Here is a 23,755-nt window from a genome sequence, read left to right on the forward strand (position 1 = left end):
CGGACAGTATTTGGGTTTGCAAGGGCAGATGCCAGTGCGTGAAACAGACCGCCAAGTAGAACTGAGCACGCGGCTGAAGCATGGCTTCCTGGCTCCCACACTTTGATGTCAGGGCAGCCCTGCGCTCTCTGTGTCCATTGTACAGGCTCCCGTAGTCCCTCAGCTTCTGCAGACCCCTCTCCACTTAGGGCAGCGCAGGTCTTATGCTCTGAGATGCTCCCATGACTTTTCATTCCTAGTTTGAAGAGTTGTGGACAATCATTTTTAACTTTTGAAGATCTCATTAAAAAAAAAAAAATATATATATATATATAGTTGTTTTTCTCTGCACCCATATCTTCCTCATATCAGGGAGATCATATGATAGTTGTCTTTCTCTGCACCCAGGCATCCATGTTTGTTCAGTTTACCAAGGAGGTAAGATTTAATGTACCATCAATCCAAACTGAGATCAAAATTGATTTATATTTATATATAAATATATATATCTAAAAGGAATTGGATATAGATTTTATATATATAAAATATATATATATTTTATATATAGATTGGATATAGATTTTATATATATAAAATATATATATATATAAAATATATATAAAATATATATATATATAAAATATATATAAATTTATAAATATATATAAAATTTATATATATATAAAATCTATATCCAATTCCTTTTTCTTCAAATGCCCAGCAGCAGGATTCAAAATTAATGCTGTGCTTTAGCTTGCACTGTTATAATACGTCCAAAAGTTCTCTTGTATGTGATGCAGTATGACAAATTTTAACATCTGTGCAGCTGAGGAAAGATTCTTTTTGACTTTTATTTTAACTCTTTTTGGAGCGGATTTTTTCCTTTTCTCAGTCAAGAGCTCTGATCTTTTTCAACCTTTTTACGTGTAGATTGATGTTGGTGTGTGTAGAGAAAGTGAGTCTTGAATTCTCTCTTTTAAAACTAACGATCTGTCCTTAAATATAAGAAAAATACATTATAAATTTTATTTTTAGAATAAATTATTAAGTTTAAAAAAACATAGATCACATTTTAAACTTCAGTTTTTTTTTTTTTTTAAATTAAGAATATTATAGTAGAGTACTGCAGAGGTGCTGCTTACTGTGTTTCCACATAAGTATAGAAACAATTTTAAGGCTTGAAAATAATGATCGATTGGTTGGCAATGAGGTTATGAGTCTCATAACAAGTAAAACCAGAGAAACCTCATAAAGGTACAACAGAAGTACTGAGACAATCTCTGGAAATCTATGTGTCAATCTATATTCTAAAGCTTGAAAATTTTTAGAAAACTAAAAGGATTCAGAAGCACACATCTGTGCTCTCAGATTGATGCAACAAACAAAACACGGCTTCTGGAAAACTCTCTTGTATGTTTGTATGTGCAGGCTTCACGTTTCCAGGGAGTTCAGTTTGCACCTTGCAAGACACCTATGGAACAAGAAAGCAAATAAAATAGGACTTATTATTTTATTAAGCTCAAGCATGTGCTATTTTTCTGAGTGAAATGACTCAATATTTACCATGATTAGCTAAGTGATGTAATGATTAATATTAAAAAAATAAGAAAAGTATGATACTGTTATCTGGCATTCTCTTCCTGCCTTTCCAGTATTTTCTTTCTATACAGTTCTTTTTGTTTGTGAATTGTTGGCAGTTCCTCTTACTGTATAGCAATACTTGGCCATCCCATAGTGACAGTGGACTAAAGGTTTTGATCACGACCCAGTTCTTCCCTCTGTTTCTTCCTTGTCCCCATACCTATTCTAGTACATCATCAAATATTTTAATCTTTTTTATGAAATGATTCTCAAATGTTCTTATTGTTGTTTAATCCTCTCCTTTTATTCCCTGTGTAATACCTTCCAGCCCATCCTCAGCCACCGCCAACATGCCATCTCCTCCAGGGAACCGTCCCCTGCTGTTCTAAGCAGTGCCCCATGCTCTGTGTTCATATCATCCTGCACACATCTCTGTTTAGGAGTTTACCTTATTTTTCTGTAGCTCTTGGTCTGATCTGCTTCGCTCCACCATTCAACTGGAAACTCTTATTTATGTCTCCGGTTTCAACACAATGCTTGGTACTCAATATATACTTGAGGAATAAATGAAAGGGATACCCATGTGATCTGATCATCCTCTGCTTAAGAATACTTTTGTGGTTCTTTTAACCCACAGAATACCTTCCAACTCTTACGTGTGACAATGCAATTCCCTACAACCTGTCCTTGACCGTATTTCTAGCATGCTGTTGAACTATGTTCTACAAGTCTCCTGGCTTTCAGAATTCTTTACCCTTGAACCTGCATTTGCTCCAGCTAGAATATATCATCCTGCATTCTTTCCTCCCTTTCCAGGCCTTGACCAGGCCCTTTCTACCTGCTAAGTTTTTATCCAGCTTGCAAACCCCCTGTCAGTGTCATATCTCTGTGAAACCTTGTAATTCTCTGTACATATTTTTACAAAGTATACTTATGATAGTATTGTGAGTGACTTTAATTGATTATTTACTGTGTCCTTAGTGCCCAGTTTAGGTCCTGGCATCCATCAGCTGCTCCATAAAATGTAGTTTGCTTAAATGCCTGTGTCCTGAGTTAACAGAATAGTACGGAGGTAAAAGCACAGGTTTTGGAGACAGAAAGAAGATTTCATTTGAATGCTCGTTTTGACAGTTACCTGCTGTGTGACCTTAAGCTAGCTCCTTAATCGTTCTGATCCTCAGTTTACTTGTCTGCAAAATGCTCTGGAAATCCCACAGAAGGCAAGCTCACTTAGAGCTGGGTTGGCTTTCCAGCAGATGTGCTTTTACGAGGAATTTAGAAGATGAAAAAAAGGAGATGGAACTGATATCCCTGTAGGCAGAGGTAGAAGCTGAGGGAAAGTTGCAGGGGCAATTTGTTCTAAGTGTTCTAAGGTCAACAAGAGTAGAGGCACGAAACGTGGGCAGGCAGAAAAGTCCGCGTGATGGAGGGCCTTGAGTGCTAGACCCAGGGGCTGTTGACTCCTTCCAGAACTGCTAAAGTGCTGCATTTCCTTTAGAAAATGGTTTCTGCTGATTTTCTCATGACCTGATCCAATGGCTGTCATCCAAGTCCCCAGCAGCGGAAACACACACATGTGAAGTTGTGGCACCCCCACGCCCTGCCGTTGTTTCATTCAGCAACTGCTAATCACTGTGGTCACCAAGGGCACAGAACCCCTCAGCCCTTCCCACCTCTCTTCAGTGCTCCATTCCCAGAGACCACCTCCACCCGTCTCCCATGGCCCTTCCGCATGGCGAACAGCCAGAGTGTGTGGGAGCTGCAATTTCATTCCATCTTCCAGTTTCATTTTTCATTCTGTCAAAGAGAGGGAACGTCTGAGCACAGCATCAGCTTCCCTTTTGTGAATGTGTGCCGTCCCTGTCACCGCTCATCATACTAAACCCATTGTTCATGCAGAAATAAGGGTTGGTGGGAAAAGCTGTAATCTAAAATAATTCACTTTTATTTATTGTATTCCTCCTTTTAAAATAAGGGTGTAGACGGAGGACATGTACATCTTATCGAGGAGGCAACATCCTGTTAGCTGGCTGTCTAGAGAACAATGCATCTCTATAAGCAGTTTGTCACAACTGGTTAGTTTTTAATACTGCGGAGGTTTCATTACCTCTTTTCGAATTGCAGAATTTTTAAACTAGACATGTGTATTTCTTTGTAGGATGTGTGCTTTCTGGGAGTAGTTTGATGTGGCCATTCTCTTGTTGAATGGTTCAAATTTGCCTATATTTTGGCTGGTTGTAGCCCCAAAAGAGGATCTAGAGTCACTCTGTGTAATGATTTAGCCACCTGCTACTTGTGGTTTTTTAGATCTTGAAATGTAGTAAGGGCGACTAAGGATTGGATTTCTTTCTTTCTTTTTTTTTAAGATTTTATTTGACGGACAGAGATCTCAAGTAGTCAGGGAGGCAGGTGGGGGGGTGGGGGAAGCAGGCTCCCCACTGAGAAGAGAGCCCGATGTGGAGCTCAATCCCATGACCCTGGGACCATGACCTGAGCTGAAGGCAGAGGCCTTAACGCACCAGACCACCCAGGTGCCCCAAGGATTGAATTTCTAATTTTTAAAAATTTAGCCAGTTTGTAAAATTGATAAACTGATAAATGATTCAGTTGATGGAAAACTTTCAGTTATGACAGAAACTTGGTTGTGTGAAACTATATTTATGAAAATTAAGCTTTTTAGTTTGTAGATTTACCTGCAGTTGTAAGAAATGATACACAGAGATTCCATGTATCCTTGACTCAATTTCTCTAATGAGAACATCTTTGCAAAACTATAGCACAAGATCAAAATCAGGATATTGACATCATATAGCTAGATTCAAAGCGTTTCCATCACCACAAGAATCCCTCATGAGCCCTTCTATTTTTTTATAGTCATACCTGCCTTCTTCCCTACCTCTCCCATCCCGACCTTGGCAACCTCTAATTTTTCTCTGTTTCTATAATTTTGTCATTCCAAGAATACTACGCAAGTAGAATTGTGTGGGTAGCTGCTTTTTGAGTCTGGGTTTTTTCACTTAATTTGGAGATTTACCCACACTGTTCCATGTTTCAGTAGTTCTTGCTGAGTAACATTATAGTGTATGGATGTCCCACAGATTGGGTAACCATTCACCTGTTGAAGGACATTTGTATTTTTTTCAGCTTGGTGTTATTATGAATAAAGCTACAAGAAAACATTTGTATGCAGGTTTGTGTGTGAACATAAGTTCAGATTTAACTGAGATACGTGCTCAAGAGTGCAACTGCTGGATCATCTGGTAGTCGGCATATTTAGTTTTATAAGAAACAGCCAAATTCCTTGCAGAGTGGCTGTACCATTTTACATTTCCAGGAGCAATGCAGGAATGAGCCAGTTTATCTGGATCTTGGCCAACATTTAGTGTTGTCACTATTTTTGTTTTATTAGTTATCATAGGTTGTGTATTATACATCTACAGTTTTCAACTATAAATTTTATGAAACCTAAATAGAAATCAAGTATTTACAATAAAATGCAGTACTATAAATGTAAAATACACAGTGCATTTTGAAGGCATAATACTAAAACTCTAAAATGGCTCAACAGTTTTTTGTATTGGCAACATGTTGAAAGTCTTATAGGATGCATTGACTTAAATAAAATTATATCGTTGAAATTGATTCACCTTGGAAAATTTAAAATTACATGGTAGTTCACACTATATTTCTGTTGGATAGTGCTGGTCTAGACTGTAATGATCAGGAGCCTACCTGGGCCTCTAGATGGAAGGTCTTATTTTTTTTAGTGCAAGAGTCAGGGAACATATTCTGTGAAAGGCCAGGTAGTAAATATTTTAGATTTTGAGTGCCATAAAGTTTCTGTCACAGGTACTCAATTCTGCTGTTGTACAATAAAACCAACTAGAGATAATACTTAAATGAAGGAGTATGACTGTGTTCCAATAAAACTTTACTTACGAAAACAAGCAGTGGGTCCGAAGATCATAGTTTGCATCTTCCTGGCATAATGAATATAAACAAACTTAAAACAAAACCCACACACAGATTGCCCATGTCAGCTGTGTTCCAGTCTATATGCGAGAAACCATCCTAGATATTTTCACAGAGGGAATCTAACAGGGAATTGGATGCAAGAGCCAAGAAGCTAAACAGAAGGTGGCAAACTCTTCTAGAGTTTAGAAACCACTGGAAGCTGTTATCACTCCTGGATTTGGAGGGACAATGGAAGGGAAGAGGAGTTTTCTTAGCGTTGATGTGGCGGGGGCTGGTGCCATGTTGGGGGCTGCCAGTCGTGCGGTAGGACTGCAGGTGCAGTGGCTGGCAGTGGGACTGGACGCTGGGAGAAGTCTAGTAGCTGCTGGGGTTCCCCCTGCTTTCTGCCCCTCCCTGTCTTCTGTCAGTGTCTTGAGGTGGGTGAACCTATGTCAGGAAGGGAATCTGGGAGATGTAGTTCCCTGCAATTCTGAACAGAACCCTAGAAGCATGAGACAGAAGGGACCTATGAGCAACACCTTCTTTGTCCACACATTAAACGTAAGATGGAAGGAACGTAAGGAGCTTTGAGCTAGCCTGTTGGCCAACAACAGCATTTTGTGCAGCCTATTTCTTTCCTTTGTGTCGACTCTTTTTAGTAGTTTTACTATTTAATCCCTCAGGGAAGAATGGTTAGTCAAGAAAGAATAAAAATAAAAGGCCCAAGGACCAGAATCCTCAGATGGAGTCATCAGTTCTGTCAGGAAATCATCAGGAACTTGCGAGAAGTGGTGGCAGTGATGGAATGGGAGCTGGCAGCTTGTAGCTGGATGAAGGGTGACAGTTTCTCCCCCTGGGTAGGAGCCACCCATATAGTATGAGAGTGGAAAATAGGAAAACAGAATTTTCACCTCAAATCCAACTAATGGACAAGGGATTTTCTTCTCCCTTCTAGTTTTTTTTTTTTCTTTTACTATCTGAAGTAAAGTAAAATCTCAGTTTTGTTTAAATCTGTCCCTTCGTTTCAAGAGCCCGGTTTGAACGTATCAGGGAAAAGGCCATTTCTTGCATGTCTGCCCCTCTTTCAAAAGACATCCATTCCCTGAAAATTCTGTCCTTTTGTCCTCGTTCTATCCTATATTGGTGCTTTCCAGACATCTATAATATTCGCTTATTTGTATTTGTTTTAAGGTAGAAACTTCTTTTCCTTTCCTTTATATTCTTGAGTGGTAAGATTTGTGGACTCATGATCTGTTGCCTCACTCTTCCCTTAGAAGAATGGGACACACCTAACTGGTTGGTGGTGGGTTTAGTGGTGGGTTACTTACACTTGTATGGCTTAGGCATTTCTGGCCTTGTTTCTCAGAAAGTCCGTATTGAAATATGTTCTCCGTTATGCGTTTAGGAACCTCACTACAATGTAGGCATGCTTTTTTTTCAGAATTGCCTTTGACAGGAAAGGAAATGGGATTTAGTATCAGTACAGCTGCTTAGCCTGGGGTCCACAGTTATCTTCTCTAATCAGCATCATTATTTATGAAAGTGATATTTAGATCTTTACATAATTGGTTTTTGGATTTGTTTCTTGGTCAAGTTCAAATTGAGACTTCAGAAGAAGGGAGATGTGATATATTTATTGAGTCCCTCTAAAATTTCCAAAGGTTGGGGCACCCAGGTGGCTCAGTTGTTAGTGTCTGCCTTTGGCTCAGATCATGATCCCAGAGTCCTGGGATCGAGGCCTGCATTGGGCTCCTTGCTCAGAGGGAAGCCTGCTTCTCCCTCTTCCACTTCTCCTGCCTGTGTTCCCTCTCTTGCTATCTTTCTCTCTGTCAAAGAAATAAATAAAATCTTAAAAACAACAACAACAACAACAACAAAACTTCCAAAGGTTAGCACCCCTTTCCCATTATAATTGGGGCAACCTGATAACATAGATTAGTATACCTATATTAAAAATTTACAGTTAATCGTAACCTGTGTGAGGTGCTCTGCTTAAAGTACACACACACAATTCTTCTTTTTCCCACACGTAGTCAACTTAATATTTCTTCAGTTTTCACATCTCAGCAAAGAACACCACCATCCACTTGGCTTTTTGGGACAAACCTATAAGTACCATTGGTTTCTCATTTTTTTCTTCACTCAGACTGTCCAATCCATACATAAGCCCTTTCAGCTCTAGCTCCAAGTTGTAGCCTGACCTGACCACATTTCACCATCAACATCACTACTCTTCCGGGCACGCCACCGTTATCCCATGAGCGGAGTCCTGTGGTAACCTCATTCTTCATTCTTGCCTACCTAATGTCATTCTCCATGTAGCTTCCAGGTAAACTAGGTCATTTATGTCATTATACCTGAAACCTTCCAAGAATCTCCCATTAGACTTCAGATTCGTCCAATCTTCTCCCTAAGCCAATAAGACGCAACACTCACCAAGTCCATCCTCTCTCCCTTTTCTATCTATACTTCAACCACCCTGGCCTTTTTTGCTCTTTGTTAGAAGTGTAAAACTCATTTTTAGATTAAAAGTTTTACATGGGCTACAATTTTTGTCCCAAATGCTTGTCCAAAAATGTGCCAGACTCCTTCTTTCTCAACAAAAATGTAACCTTCTCAGAGAGAACTTCTCTGATCTTTCTATTTCAGTCACCCCAGCTAATTGGGATGTAGCCCTCTCCATTACCATCTTTCATTTTCTTCCTCAAACTTTATCGATTTAGAATTTTATTGTGGATGCAGATTACATAGAGCAGGGTGAGCAGGGGGCAGGGGGTAACAAATGGGTCACCACATACTCTGATTATAGAAGTTTATTTATTATCTCTGCAGTAGCTCAAGATAAATGTTCCTGTTTGGCAGACAACTGTCCTCTGTGTGAGGTTGCATAGTCCTGGATGTCTTTCATCTAGGCATTATTCTCTAGAGTCTAAAGGCAGCAGAAGGGGAAAGTGTGTGTTGGAAGCATGCTCACTTCTTGAAGTCGTTGTCCAGAATGGGCACATGTATCCTATTGAGACTCTTTTGGTCATAACTAGTCATGTTCCCTCATCTATTTGCCAGGAGGTGGAGGTGATGAAAAAAATTGCTCTCTTACCTTCAAATTAAGTGGTAGAACAGGGACAACATACAGATAACACAGTTCCCAATCAGAACAGGGCTGTCGGTAGTCTCAGAGCAGTAATGGAATCCTCAGGAGAGGCATTATGAAAACTCTACTTTTACAGTGGAGGGATTCTCCTGGTTAGAATCTAGATTGCGTTTGGGAGGAACTTCCGTCTCCATTGTTTTCTGTAGTTCTTTACTTACCTTCTAAGAAGCTCTTCCTTGTCTGGTTTTCTCCATGGGCACATCTGAAGTGAGCTTTGGGAAAATACTTTTTTTTTTAAGATTTTTATTTATTTATTCAACAGAGAGAGATCATAAGTAGGCAGAGAGGCAGACCGAGAGAGAGAGGGGGAAGCAGGATCCCTTCTATGCAGAGAGCCCAATGTGGGGCTCGATCCCAGGACCTTGAGATCATGACCTGAGCTGAAGGCAGAGGCTTTAACCCACTGAGCCACCCAGGTGTCCTGGGAAAATACGTTTTTAAGAGGCCATGCAATTTTTGCAACTTGCTTCCTGTTCATGAAACTTTGGGAGACCAAGGATTGCTTTAAGGATTTGAGAGTCCAAGGCTTTTTAAAGGCCAGGCTCATCGTTTCTTTGGCAATAAAATTCCTTAAGACTTCATATCCTTTTGCTCTGTTTGCTTTCAACCCATGTTGTGTGTCTATTCCCCAACATCCACCAGCACAGTTTCCAGTATATCTTTTTTGAGACTACTTTGGTTCTTTGATTCCTCAGACTCACGCCTGTCATCCAATGGTGGCCACCTGAAACAATAGGTATGGGTTGGGAAGCCATACCCACAATCTTATTTTTGTTTCCAACTGAGTATATTTGCTTAAATTATAATTTTTACTAAAGATTGGCCCTCATTTTTCATTCCCATCTCAGGATGTTTATAGTCATTTATCATTTGTTTCTCTAACCCGGCAAGTTCCTCAGTTTCTGTTTACTAAGCAGTCAACTTCACCCTGAGCTTATTAGTTTCTTGTAATGCATTGGGAAAAGCAACAAGTATAACCTGACAAAAACCAACGCTCAAAAGTCAAACTTCCTGGAGCTATAGGCTACGTAGGTACTTGGTCTGTCTTTTCTGTTATTATAGGTAACAGAGTTCTCAAATATTTAATAACTGTAGGTCTTCATATTTTTAGACTGTGTTATCTGTTGGATGTCACTCACTGTTTGACCACTAAATTAGTGTCACATATTTAGGTTATTTTCACGGAAGCACCCAAATCAAGGTACCATATTCTGTATTGTTTAGGGTAGTGCTAGCTGCTCTAAGAAATAGAGCCCTGAGACACCTGGGTAGTGCAGTCAGTGGGGGTTCAACTTTTGACTTCAGCTCAGGTCATGATCTCGGGGTCATAGGTTCTCCGAGTCATAGGGTCGAGCCCTGTGTTGGGCTCTACACTCAGGGCAGAGTGTGCTTGGGTTTCTCTCTCCTCCTTCCTCTGCCCCTCCCTGCTATGCTCTCTCTCAAATAAATAAATCTTTAAAAAAAAAAAATAGAGTCCAGTTTAATGCCTTAGCTCGCAGATGGCTATTTATCACTCAGAGAACAGTCATCCTGGTTGACAGTTATCTTTCCTCTAAGTAATAGAGAATCAGGCTGCATCCATGTGGAGGCTCCTCTGTTTCTTAGGACTTTAGGTAACAGAGAATTGGGGATTGCATCTCACTCCAGATTTCTTGAAGCCTTTGTGCAAGCAGAATGCAGGTCAGTTCAACTCACATTCTCTTGGCAAGTAGTAGTCACATGACCACATCTTGATGTAAGGGAGCTGGGAAATTTAAGCCTGGCAAAACAACTGCTTCTCGGTGGCAAATACATTCTACCACAGAGGAAAGATACGTTTTGGTGGGCGTTCAGCTATCTTTGCACAGTATGCATTTACACATGTGTTTAGGTTTCTATCTTGATTTGGATGTAGTCTCTACTGGTGGTGGGTATTAGGGAGGGCATGTAAGTAAATCTTAAAAAAAAAAAAAATGTAGGCTCTAGGAGCCCACGGACTTTTTGTTTGTTCGTTGATATATTCCTAGGACACAAAGCAATGTCTTTATTAGAATAGGCACTCAGTAAATATTTGTAGAAGGAATGACAATTTGATTAATAAATTGAACTCTGTCGTTCATAATCCTGGCTCTGGCACTTTGTAAACTCAAGATAGGTGCTTCAATTTTGCCCATCATTAGAGAGTAAAATTATATTATCTGCCTCATAAAGTGAGGGTCAGATGACATAATGTGTGTATATTGCTTAGCATTATGCCAAGCACACAGTAAGTATCCAGTAAATGAAAGCTAATCATGTTATTATTGCTCTTCTTATATATGTACAAATCTCCCCAAATGTACCATATCATGAAATTTTGAGGATAATTGAATAGAATTTAAGTTCTGAAATTCAAACAGTTTCCATTATTAAAGCGGTTGTTCTGGACCTAAGTAAGAATTTGATGTTAAAACAATGTACTGGTTTGGAGTCATACACTTAGAGGAGTATATTCTAACCTAAGGCAAACCGAGAGCCTTGAGTAGGAGCCTTATAAGCACTAACCTTATAGTGCTTAGATAGTTCTGCTGATAGAAATATGTAAGACATGACAGGGATCTCTGTTATCCTTTAAACTGGGTATGGAGGAAAGAGCTTATAGGTAAAAATTAACGGGAAGTTTAAATTAGATAAGTTATCAAAAAATCAGCTGCCTTAATGAAAGATATTATTTAAGGGGGGAATTTCATTGTTTTAGAAAGCAGATATTACATTATCTGTGCCATATTTTATGCAGTACATTTAGGAAATGAGAAAACATTCAAACTTTCCATAGTTCAGTGATTTTAATTTGACAGGTACCATGTTTGAGTCACTGTGCTAAGCACCGGGATTACAGTGGTGAGCTAGCTGGGCACTGAGAGGTTATTGTATGGAAGTTGTATAAAGAAGTAAACGAGAAAATGGAACACGAAGTTTTAAGTGCCATGATGGTAAAGAGCTGAGTGTGCTGTGGACATTCTCAGGAAGGGAATCTACTGCATTTCAGGGTTTTGAATAATCTCCCAGAAGGAAACACATCTAAGCTCAGATCTGAAAAACAGGGTTAACTAGTCAGGTACATGTTGCTTTGGCAATTTCCAAGGACCTAGAATTGACTTTTTTTTTCCTGAACAGAATCGGTTTTGTTTTATGTTAAGTTATACTGGAAATTATATAAAAATACCCTGATACTTATATATATATTTTCCATATCCCATCAAGCAAAGAAAATCATTTTTAACATTTCAGTTTATTTCATCCCTGTGTAAATTTTGTATAAATGAAATAGCAAAATATAAAATATTTTCTGCTTTGTCACTTAGAATAATATTATAAGTATTTTCCAGGTTCTTTTTAAAATTAGCATTGTTTTTGTGGCTAAAAGATACTCCATCTTGTGGATAAATATAACTCTTTCCTCATTGTTGTACTTTTAGATTATTTCCATTACCTGCATTTTTAAAAAATCACTGGCAACCGATACCCTGTTTTTAAGATTCTCAAATATATACACACATATTTGTCATAATATGGCAAAACTATATCTCTTGAGGATAGCTCAAAATGCAAATTGAGGAAGAATTAATTTTCCTGGGCTACTATGAGTACAAAAGTAGAATCTTCTGAAATGTACGGTTTCTCTAGAACTCTCTTCCTGGAGTCAGGGCCCTGTTGAGTATACTTATGTTATGTGAGCCAAAAGGTCTTTCAGTACATTGGTCATGGGGCGCCTGGGTGGCTCAGTCGTTAAGTATCTGCCTTCAGCTCAGGTCATGATCCAGGGTCCTGGGATTGAGCTCCACATTGGACTCCCTGCTCAGCAGGAAGCCTGCTTCTCCCTCTTCTGCTCCCCTTTCTTGCTGTGTCTCTTTCTGTCAAATAAATAAAATCTTTAATTGAAAAACAAAACAAAGAAAAAATATTGGTCAGTCTTGTGACAGTTTGTTGTGGGATTTCTCAAAGGCCTTAATATGCTCATGTGCATTGCTGATCTTTGTGAGGGAGAAGTAACACCATGTTGTGATTCCTAAATTGTGCTCATGCATGAGTACATAATTACACAGATGTAGAGAAAGATTGGTGGTATAAACACAAATACAAAAATGTCCATATTGTATACAGACCTCTGTAAGTGCTCCAGTGGAAGGAAGGGGACCGTGAAGCTTGCAGAAGAGCCTAGGAAAGCGTATTTTTCATACGTGTGGGTGTTGGGGTGATTCCTTTGGCACTCTGCATCGTAGTGATCTCAAGTCTTAGATTAGGCTTATCCAGAATAATAGATAATTTTATTATTATGTATGTGTCTACAGGTAAGACAGATGGTTCTGCTGCTCTGGGCTAGACTTGCCCATGTATCTCCAGGCAGTTAGAGGGTCTGCTGGAAGCTGGTTGATGTGAAATGGTCATAGCTGGTGTGATTCATTTCTGCCACCTGTGGTGCCGTGTCCTCCAGCAGGCTAGCCCAGGCTTAGTTCACATGGCACGTATAGTCCATGGGAAGCAGGAATATACAAGGCTTCTTGAGACCTCTCAGAACGCAGCACGTTGTTTCAAACAAAGTAAGTCACGAGGTTAGCCCAGTGTTGGGGGATGAAGAAGAAGACTCCACATCGTGATGGAATTGCTGCAACGTCATATTGCAACGAGCTTGGATACAGGAGCATTGAAAGTGTGGTAGCACTGGTAACGTCATCAAGACAGAACGGATTCCAGGACTCACAGCCCCAGAAGCTAATCGGCCTCTGACTGGTGTGACCTTTGAGCCCAACAATCTGCCTTATGAGGAGTTGTGTGTGTGTCTCTTTTTTATGAGGAAGCTGTGTTCTGTTTGTTGTTGAAGTACCTGCTTCTTACCACCGTTTAACTGTCCCCCTCTCTTTTTTCTTATTTTGCTTTGACTCACTGGCTTGGAAACCAGTTAACCAATCCCTGTCAGTGATATGTGTAAAGTAATTCTCAGAACGTTCTGTGGCATGAGGAGTTCACCTCTTGGTGACACATTTTTGCTACTTGGAGGCTGAGCTTTTGGCTGCTAGAAAATGTTGTAGAGAGGTATGTTCCCAGATTATTAGTGTGAGCTTTTAGATAAGAAAAGTATTGCTTTATTGTGTTGTATGGTTCCCCATGAATTAAAGTAGTTCACACATTACACAAGAAGTCCCAAGAAAGAGACCATGGAGTGGTGCTCCTGTTTTTCTGGACCATTCTTTTTTTTTTTTTTTTTTTTTTTTGGGGGGGGCAGTCGCTTCGAACTTTTATTTGAGAAAAACAGAAGATAGACGTATCAAAAAAGCATACAGATTGGCAGGTAGGGATGGTCAGTGATGGCTACTGAGGTGGGGGTGCGGCCAGCAGGGCTAAGTAAGGCCTTTACTTGGCTCCAGGCTGCTCCGACTTTCCAGCTTCTGAGCCCTCAATCTGGGCACGTGCCTCGAAGGTGACAGGAATAGTGATTTCTGCAGACTGGGTGGCTGGCTTGGGCAGCGGGGCCTCCACGGTGAGCGTGCCCTCAGGGGACAGGGAGGAGGAGACCAGGGTGGGGTCCACACCGGGGGGCAGCGTGTATTTTCGAGTGAAACACCGGGAGATGTAGCCATGCTCGTCCTGCCTCTCTTCGTGCTTGCCGGTGATCTCCACCACGCCGTCCTTCGTCTTGACCGTCAGCTCTTCGGGAGCGAAGTGGTTGACGTCCAGGGACACGCGCCAGCGGTCGGCCGTCTGCCGGATCTCCGAGACGCCGCTGCTGAGCTGCCGGCTGAGCGCGCGGCTGTAGGCGGGCGCGGCCACCGCGGCGGGGCCCTCGACCGTAGCCGGGGGCAGCGGGCGCACGTAGCCCGGCCAACCTCTGTGGCCGAACCACTGCGCCCACTCCTCGGGCAGCCGGGGCAGCCCGAAGGCCTGGTCGAACAGGCGGCTGTGGGCCGGGTACCAGTCGCGGAAAGGGTCCCAGCTGGGGCTCCGCAGGAGCGAGAAGGGCACTCGGCGCTCGGTCATGCTGACTTGGCTCCGCGCTTCTGGCTGAGGCTTGGAGAAGTCTTTCTGGACCATTCTTACCCCAGGTCCTAGCCCATTTTCTAGGGTTCATCACAGACTGACTGAATGAATAAAAGTAACAGTGATTTGTAGTATTTCTAAATCCAGGTAGATTTTTTTTTTTCCCCTCACTCTTTTTTTTTTTTTTTTTGCACATTCTAGAAAGCTATTTTATTGATTTGTTTTTTTTTTTTTTGACAAATCACTTTAATTTTTTATTTTTTATAAACATATATTTTTATCCCCAGGGGTACAGGTCTGTGAATCACCAGGTTTACACACTTCACAGCACTCACCAAATCACATACCCTCCCCAATGTCCATAATCCCACCCCCTTCTCCTAAACCCCCCCCCCCCACCCTCAGTTTGTTTTGTGAGATTAAGAGTCACTTATGGTTTGTCTCCCTCCCAATCCCATCTTGTTTCATTTATTCTTCTTCTACCCACTTAAGCCTCCATGTTGCATCACCACTTCCTCATATCAGGGAGATCATATGATAGTTGTCTTTCTCTGCTTGACTTATTTCGCTAAGCATGATACGCTCTAGTTCCATCCATGTTGTTGCAAATGGCAAGATTTCATTTCTTTTGATGGCTGCATAGTATTCCATTGTGTATATATACCACATCTTCTTGATCCATTCATCTGTTGATGGACATCTAGGTTCTTTCCATAGTTTGGCTATTGTGGACATTGCTGCTATAAACATTCGGGTGCATGTGTCCCTTTGGATCACTACATTTGTATCTTTAGGGTAAATACCCAATAGTGCAATTGCTGGGTCATAGGGCAGTTTTATTTTCAACATTTTGAGGAACCTCCATGCTGTTTTCCAGAGTGGCTGCACCAGCTTGCATTCCCACCAACAGTGTAGGAGGGTTCCCCTTTCTCCGCATCCTCGCCATCATCTGTCATTTCCTGACTTGTTGATTTTAGCCATTCTGACTGGTGTGAGGTGATATCTCATTGTGGTTTTGATTTGTATTTCCCTGATGCCGAGTGATATGGAGCACTTTTTCATGTGTCTGTTGGCCATTTGGATGTCTTCTTTGCAGAAATGTCTGTTCATGTCTTCTGCCCATTTCTTGATTGGATTATTTGTTCTTTGGGTGTTGAGTTTGCTAAGTTCTTTATAGATTCTGGACACTAGTCCTTTATCTGATATGTCGTTTGCAAATATCTTCTCCCATCCTGTCAGTTGTCTTTTGATTTTGTTAACTGTTTCCTTTGCTGTGCAAAAGCTTTTGATCTTGATGAAATCCCAGTAGTTCATTTTTTCCCTTGCTTCCCTTGCCTTTTGCATTGTTCCTAGGAAGATGTTGCTGCGGCAGAGGTCGAAGAGGTTGCTGCCCGTGTTCTCCTCAAGGATTTTGATGGATTCCTTTCGTACATTGAGATCCTTCATCCATTTTGAGTCTATTTTTGTGTGTGGTGTAAGGAAATGGTCCAATTTCATTTTTCTGCATGTGGCTGTCCAATTTTCCCAGCACCATTTATTGAAAAGGCTGTCTTTTTTCCATTGGACATTCTTTCCTGCTTTGTCGAAGATTAGTTGACCATAGATTTGAGGGTCCATTTCTGGGCTCTCTATTCTGTTCCATTGATCTATGTGTCTGTTTTTGTGCCAGTACCATGCTGTCTTGATGATGACAGCTTTGTAATAGAGCTTGAAGTCCGGAATTGTGATGCCACCAACGTTGGCTTTCTTTTTCAATCCAGGTAGATTTGTGAAAAGCCCCAGTGTGCTCTGTGTTCTAAAGATAGGTAGTGCAGGTAATACTTCCTTGCCTCAGAGGAGGAATTACAAGGATTAACTAATGTCAGGAAAGGGCTTTGATATGACTAGAGGAAGGGCATCCCATAACTATAATGTTTTATTGTTATAATGCCATAAAATGCTTTTTGGGACATATAGCTTACATATTTTCCATAAAATTAATCCATAAATCATGTATAAAATGTATCAAACCCAAAAGCAATGGCTTTGACCTTAGAATCGCTGCCGTGGTAGTTTGATGATATACTACCCACTACATCAGCAGTACTCGGGAGTACATAAAATGCGCTTCCACGTATTCAAAATGTGCAGATGCTTAAAACACATCACTAGATGCTTAAAAAAAAAGATTAAATGATTCAGAACTTTTCATATGGAATTATAAGTATTTTTAAGACATTATTACAAATGCCACAACTTTTAGTTATTTTCACAAATTCACATGAAATACCCACTGTTCAATTCAAAATGTTCAGTGGAATTACCTTGTGATTTTCTTTTTTGAAAGGTAATCTTCATTTCCTGGTGTTCTTGCTTAATAGCCATACACAAACGTCCACAGAGCTTTTAATGAAATGTCAGCACACATAGTCTTCCTGTTACATCTTATTTTTTTTTTAATGTCACCAATGTGGCAAATGTAATATTCACAGTCATTTTCAAAGCAATACTCATTTTTCCCTCTCAGTTACACTATCAAACTTATGAGTAACTATGAAGGATGAAGATATATTATCGTTACCAATATTTCCAGGGAATGATTATTCACTCAGTATACTGGCAGGAACTGTTACAACTTTTCTCAATATGATTTTCAAAAACACAAAAAGACATAGCTGTCACAATAGGCTTTTGCTTAAGAGGACTATTTTGAAATGCCTCTAGCCACTCTGTAGTGTCTGTAGAACATCATTATGCAAGTATTTAATCAGAATGGTGTGTGCATTCCTTTCCCAGAGGGACTTAGCCAAGTAGGGGAATATCATTGAAAGGGTATCTCTATCACAGATGCAAGGTAACCTTTAAATATTTGCACAGTGTAATACCACACAGCAGATTTAGAGGGACAATTACTCATCCCTACCAGAGTCTTTGCCTGTCTCACTATTTTGCAGTGCCTGGGCTGGAATTTTCTCTCTCTGTTTCCCACCATTCCTTTTTTTTTTTTTTTTTTTTAAGGACTTTTTTCCCTTTGTATTAAACCATATTTAATTGAAATATCAGCTTTGTCAACAACTTCTACGGGATCATCGCATTTTTGGCATCAGTAGCTATAGAATGTTGTATTGAACCCTTAGGTTAGATTCTTATAGAAAAGTGACTGCTTCTAATGGCAATCAACATGGGCCAATATAGCTCTTTGTTCACAAGAGCAAGGAAGATGGCACACACTACGTTCTTGAATGCTTCAAGCAGTCAGCACCATGGCTGGCAGAGAGCATATGATCAGGTCGCTTCTCATACCCAGACTCCTCCTTGCCTCTTTCTTTAAAACTGAAGTATAGTTGACATGTTGTATTAGTTTCAGGAGCATGGCATAGTGATTCAACAATTATATACATTATGAAATGTAGTTACCATTTGTCACCATACAAATTCATTACAATCTTATGGGCTACATTCTGTATGCTGTATTTTTCATCTCTGTGACTTATTTGTTTTGTAACTGAAAGTTTGTGGCTTCCCTCTCATTTGATTGACAATCAAACGGTGTGAAACCCTCAAAAATTGCTCACATCATTTCCATTTTCTCCTCCTTCTCTGAGGGAAAAAAATAGTGTTACAATACTCTACTGTCCACGAAACATCCAGTTTTCAGTGTGAAATATTTTTCTAATTCAGTATTTCTAAAGCCTTTGGTTTGGTTTGGTTGGAGTAACTACTGATTATTCCTTATATTGATAAGATTTTAGCTAAGTCTTCTTTTCCTAGGAGATTCTAAGCAATCTGAGACCAGAAATGGTACCTTAGAATATGAATTTTTGATATTTATGATATAATTCTGATATCTTTGTTTTCTACATAGCAGTCACTTAATGCAGAATTGAATTGTTTATATATTTAAGTATTTAAGTACTATAAACAGTACTGTAATGCAATTTTTAGTTAATACTGAATTCATATTTTATATGGGTGGATATTGTTTCAACTTGAATACTTTGTGCTAATATATTAAAGTGATCTAAATGTAAATGAATACTAGATCCTTTTATGCAGACTAATGAAGATCCGTATGAAAGTAGAGCTCATGTTTCTGAACTGAACATATGTGTATATGGCATGTTATGAATATTGGTCTTTTGTTCTAAAAGGACAGGTCTTTAGGGATCCATTGTATTTCTCTGTGTGAGTATAATCTGCTGTTTTTATTCTTCATACTCGTTTGAGAGAAGGCCTTATTTTCACTTTTCAACTAGTCTTAACCTGGAGGGAGGGTGGATCACAGTTTTGCTTTATGCCCTCCTCTCTACATCTCTCAGGACAATAAATATGGATTTATCTGACTAAAGCATTTTCTAGACTAACAAGTTGTATCTTAAGATTGCTTTTTCTCACGTTTCCAATTGCGTGACAAGATGGTATAAACCGTGTAGTTATATTAGATGCATGTCTTACTGATAGTATGGAAAAAGGTTATTCAGAGGACATTAAGAATAACTTTGGGGATGTCAAAGCGGATATTTAAAATGAGGCATGATATATAAAGGAGAATTGGTGTTGGTTATATCACTTACAAAATGAATAATCCAAAATGTTCTTAATTTATACGTTAAGATTTTCATCTTATTTAATCCCTAATAAAAATTTTTAAAAATGTTTTGTTGGGGGGCGCCTGGGTGGCTCAGTGGGTTAAGCCGCTGCCTTCGGCTCAGGTCATGATCTCAGAGTCCTGGGATCGAGTCCCGCATCGGGCTCTCTGCTCAGCAGAGAGCCTGCTTCCCTCTCTCTCTCTGCCTGCCTCTCCATCTACTTGTGATTTCTCTCTGTCAAATAAATAAATAAAATCTTTAAAAAAAAATGTTTTGTTGGTCTCTTCCTTTGGTGAATCAATGGATTTAATTAATTAATTTATTTATTAACTTTTGTCCTGTAAAACTTCTGGCACAAGACAGAATTCTAATCCATAGTGTTTCATTTCACTCTTCAGAGTTTAGGCTCAAAATGGTCATATAATCAACTCCCAGTTTGGAGTTTAAGGGGATATGTATTCCTCTTCTTCTTTTCCCTCTCTCTCTTTTTTTAAGATTTACTTATTAGAGAGATTGAGAGCATGTGCATGCATGAGCAGGGGCAGGGACAGAGGGAGTGTGGGAGAGAGAGTCTTAAGTGGGCTCCCTGCTGAGTGTTGAGCACCATAGGGGGCTCCATCTCAGAACCCTGAGATTAAGACTTGAGATCACACCCTGAGATCATGATCTGAGCTGAAACCAGGCGTTGGACACTGAACTGACTGAGGATTTGTGTTTTTATAAATCTCTTACTCAAGAATGTTTCATGATTTCTGAAGTTCTAGAAGTGGAAAGTGATTAGAATATTTCATATTTTCTCTGTGAGATTTTTAAGCATCTTATTAAAACCTCCTTATTCAGAATCACTGCAACAAGGGGGTGAAAGGTAAACGGTCATGTTCAATCCAACTAGATGAAAGATATCATTTGTCTGCACTGGGCAGCAGGTCTTCACTGCCCTCTCATGGGCCATCTGCACTGTGGAAGACCCTGACCCTTTTCCTGGGAAAAGGGCCCCACACTGCCTTTGGCTGACAGCAAGCCCTGCCACTGGGCCCATTCTACCGTATCACAGCCTTAGACTGGCTGGGGCAGTTGGGTCATTCTGTTTGTCGTGTTGGGTCATTCTAAATTTGTGTTTCTCTGGGGGGATAAGATTCTTCTTTTTGAGTATGTGAATAGGCAGAGTCCATGAGGGCAGCGTTTCACTTCACATTCGCAATTATGTACCTTGGAATTGGGCTCTGCATAGCAGGCTGCACTGGAGAGCCGGCTGTTGAAACAGCCGTGAAGTTGACATACTCTGGTTTGCTGTTTGGTAGGACATAAAGGCAAGATTAAGTTATGTGGCCATTGCCCCATAGCTAGCAAGTGGGAGAGCTGGGATTCCAAACCCCAACTGGGATTCCAAAGTCCAGGTTATTTCTAGAGCAGAGGATGAGGATGGTAAAGTGAACCTTAATAAAGTAGCACTGAAACCTATGGGGAAAGGTGGAGCTCTGAGGATTTGTTTATGGAAAGTTAGTAGTAAAAATGGGGGAAAGGTGACTCATGCAGTCAAATAAATGTTGCTTCAGGCAGCAGGAAGTTGAACACAGAATCCTGAATAGGTGTCAATGGACTGATATTGTTCTTTAAAATACACATTTTAAGGGCACCTGGGTGGCTCGGTTGTGTCTGCCTTTGGCTCAGGTCATGATCCCAGGGTCCTGGGATTGAGCCCCATATCAGGCTCCCTGCTCAGTAAGGAGTCTGCTTCTCCCTCTCCCTCTGCCTCTTCTCCTACTCATGTTCTTTTGCTCACTCTCTCTCAAATACATAAAATCTTAAAAAAAAATACACATTTTAAAGATGGGGAACACAGGCAGAGTTCAGGCTCTTGGCTCACTGTCCTAGAGCTCCCCCTTATTACTGCTGGGATCCTGGATAGGTAATGTGGCTTTTTTGTAGAACGGACAAGTCACCCACCTCCCAGGCTTTGCGTTCGGATTAAATGACGCAGTGTAGATCAGTGGTTCTCACTTGTGGCAGTTTTGCTTCCCAGAGTACATTTGGCAATGCCTGGAGACTGGGGCTGCTACTTACTGGCTCTTGGACGATGGAGGTCAGGGCTGCCTCTGAGTATCCTAAAGTGTGCGGGACAGTCCTCCATGACAGGGAGTTATCCGGTCCCTAATGTGAGCTGCCAGTTTTGAGATCAGTGCTCGTGTAGATTAAGAGCCTGGTAACAGACCGTGCCTCCCACACGGACCCGTTATTCCTTCAGTGCTCACTGTGTGCCAGGCACTGTGTCAGGAGTTTCTCATATGTCATGTCTGTTGCCAACCTACAGGCTGAAATGATTGAAAATCAAGGCAAATCTTGCTGCTGAACGTCGCAGAGGGCCGAAAGGCAAAATCAGGATTTGGGCTCAAGTCTGTAGAGCTCCAGAGCACTTTGTACGAGCCTGCTTGCTCCTGTTTTAAAGTAGTTAACCACGGTTGACTCTTTGCTTTAGGTGTTTGGAATTAAAAATAAACATAAGCATGGTAGGGTAGTGGGTTGAATCTTTCCTTGAGCAGAGCCTTGCCCACTCTGCTATGCTTTTGTCCATTTTCCGTGCCCAGATGGCCAGGGAAGTTGTTGATTTGCAGGTTGGGTGTGGCCATTCTATTCCTTGCTCCATCTTCCTCTGTTCATGCAAGGCTTCCAAAGCACTGACTCCTCTTTCACATCTGCAGTCACCCCTGTAGAAGAAGGGAAGGCAGAATGGAAGGTTCCATGCAGTACTGTGAGAGCTGCTCTGCTCCCAATGCTTATTGCAGTCATCAAAAGAAAGAGGCAGGTCAAAGAGGAATGGTGGTGTTTTACTTCCAAAGGGACCCTTCAGTGAGAATTTCAAAGGCCAGACAAGGCTTACCAATGTATTCTAATGGGAAGAGCACACAGGGGAGCTGTAGGGCCACCAGCCCCCCAGTCTGAGTATGAAGGATGATTTTCATTCTTTCTCTCTTCTTGTTGAACAAAAAGGTAGCATTATCTCTTTCTGGGACCCAGTATGTCAATTGTCCAGCGTACCCCATGGCTCATGTGGACAGCTGGAAAAAAAGCAGAGGAGAGAGATTCATGCTGAGACTACATCTGTTTTGAACAGAGTAAAGGAAAACCTCAAGTTAATCTTAATGTAGATTAGGAACTGTGCACTTCAATTACTTCAAAGTGGCACAGGCTTTTGATAATGTGTTTCATCAGGATAGGAATTATGAGGTGCTCAGACTAATTCTCTGAACTCACAAGGGGGATAAAGTTCTAATAGCGTGTTACAGTAAGTTAGTTCCCAGGGAGTAGAATGTTATGGTCCACATTACATTTCCATACCTATACCATGAATTACATATTGATTTTTGGAGAACAGAAATACAACAGAGTACAGGTTGACAGTGAAGGTAAATTAATAATTATTTGGATGATTGAGAAATATTTTCTGTGTGTCATCAGTTTCTGTGTGGTCTCTGTGTGGAGAAAGAACTGAATTTCCTTAAGTGTTAGATATCACTCCTCTGATATGCATACAGAGTAGTTCTCCCTTTGTCTTTGTGAAGAAGGAAGAGCAGCAGAAAAAGACTCCTTGAGGTTCCTGGTGGTGGGAAAAGGGTTGGGGATACAGATAAGCCATCCTGTCTGTCACTGACGCAATGGATTCTAGTGGTGGGTATTGATTTGTTTTAATGAAATATAAGATGTTTAATAGAATGAACAGGCAACATGCATATATATGTATGTGTGTATGTTTATATCCTTACACATACACATTATATCTAATATGATTATATAACAATCCGTTATCATATGACATATTCATTTACATATACTATATAATACATATATAGTTAAATATATCATGCATGTCATGTGTAGGAAATAGAATTGGCTTAAATATAAGTCACACATTAATATAAAATTTGTATTATATTATATTTAATATAATATATGAATGTGATTATATAAATGTATAAATATATTTAAATCAATTCTGTTTATTGTGGTATTACAGAATATCACATTAACGGAATATTCCTGCATGGAATATTGAGTTGGCAAATCTGTGTTCAAACTTTGAGTCAATGATTACATTATTGCAGTTATACTATAATCCACTAATATGTGGCCAATAAAGTACATCTTGTCATATCCTGAAGTAAAATCTAGCACAGCACAAGCTATGTTTGAAATGACATAGAAAATCTAAAATTAGAGAGGTGGACCATATGCAGGACTTTTTTTTTATTGGGCTGTGAATTAGTGACATGTTCAGGGCTTGCTCAGAGTTGTTTCATGCCTATACAACCTTAAACCTTATCACAGTTCCATGTACTTTGATCTCATGTCCTAGGTCTTCGAAATTGCCTGGCTAACACCTAACGGACAGATGGATCTCTGCTATGTGTTTTATATCTGTTTCATTCTTTGTGAACAGGTGGCAGATCTTAGATTGATTCTGATGTGTGGGTGGCTTATTATAAGTCATCTTATAAGTTAGATTTATTCTGATTTATACTTTGTGGTCTAG

The 23,755-nt window shown here is 40.2% G+C and overlaps 2 protein-coding genes across 2 annotated transcripts in view; one reads left to right on the plus strand and one right to left on the minus strand.

The window, feature by feature from the left end:
* The window catches only part of THSD7B (thrombospondin type 1 domain containing 7B), a 730,694-nt gene that overhangs the window by 130,834 nt on the left and 576,105 nt on the right, over positions 1-23,755 (plus strand). The gene's annotated exons all lie outside the window — the stretch shown is intronic.
* LOC123387908 (heat shock protein beta-1-like) lies at positions 13,902-14,694 on the minus strand. Its single transcript, XM_045066486.1, has one exon. The coding sequence runs from the start codon at positions 14,657-14,659 to the stop codon at positions 14,036-14,038; it is 624 nt and encodes a 207-aa protein (XP_044922421.1). The 5' UTR covers positions 14,660-14,694; the 3' UTR covers positions 13,902-14,035.

The sequence above is a fragment of the Mustela putorius genome, unplaced genomic scaffold (genome assembly GCF_011764305.1).
Source record: "Mustela putorius furo isolate JIRA1106 unplaced genomic scaffold, ASM1176430v1.1 tig00003867_pilon_pilon_pilon, whole genome shotgun sequence".
Classification (NCBI taxonomy): Eukaryota; Metazoa; Chordata; class Mammalia; order Carnivora; family Mustelidae; genus Mustela; species Mustela putorius.

What these genes read in the sequence shown, in the direction of transcription:
- LOC123387908 (XM_045066486.1), bottom strand. Translation starts at nt 14,659, where the DNA reads ATGACCGAGCGCCGAGTGCCCTTCTCGCTCCTGCGGAGCCCCAGCTGG.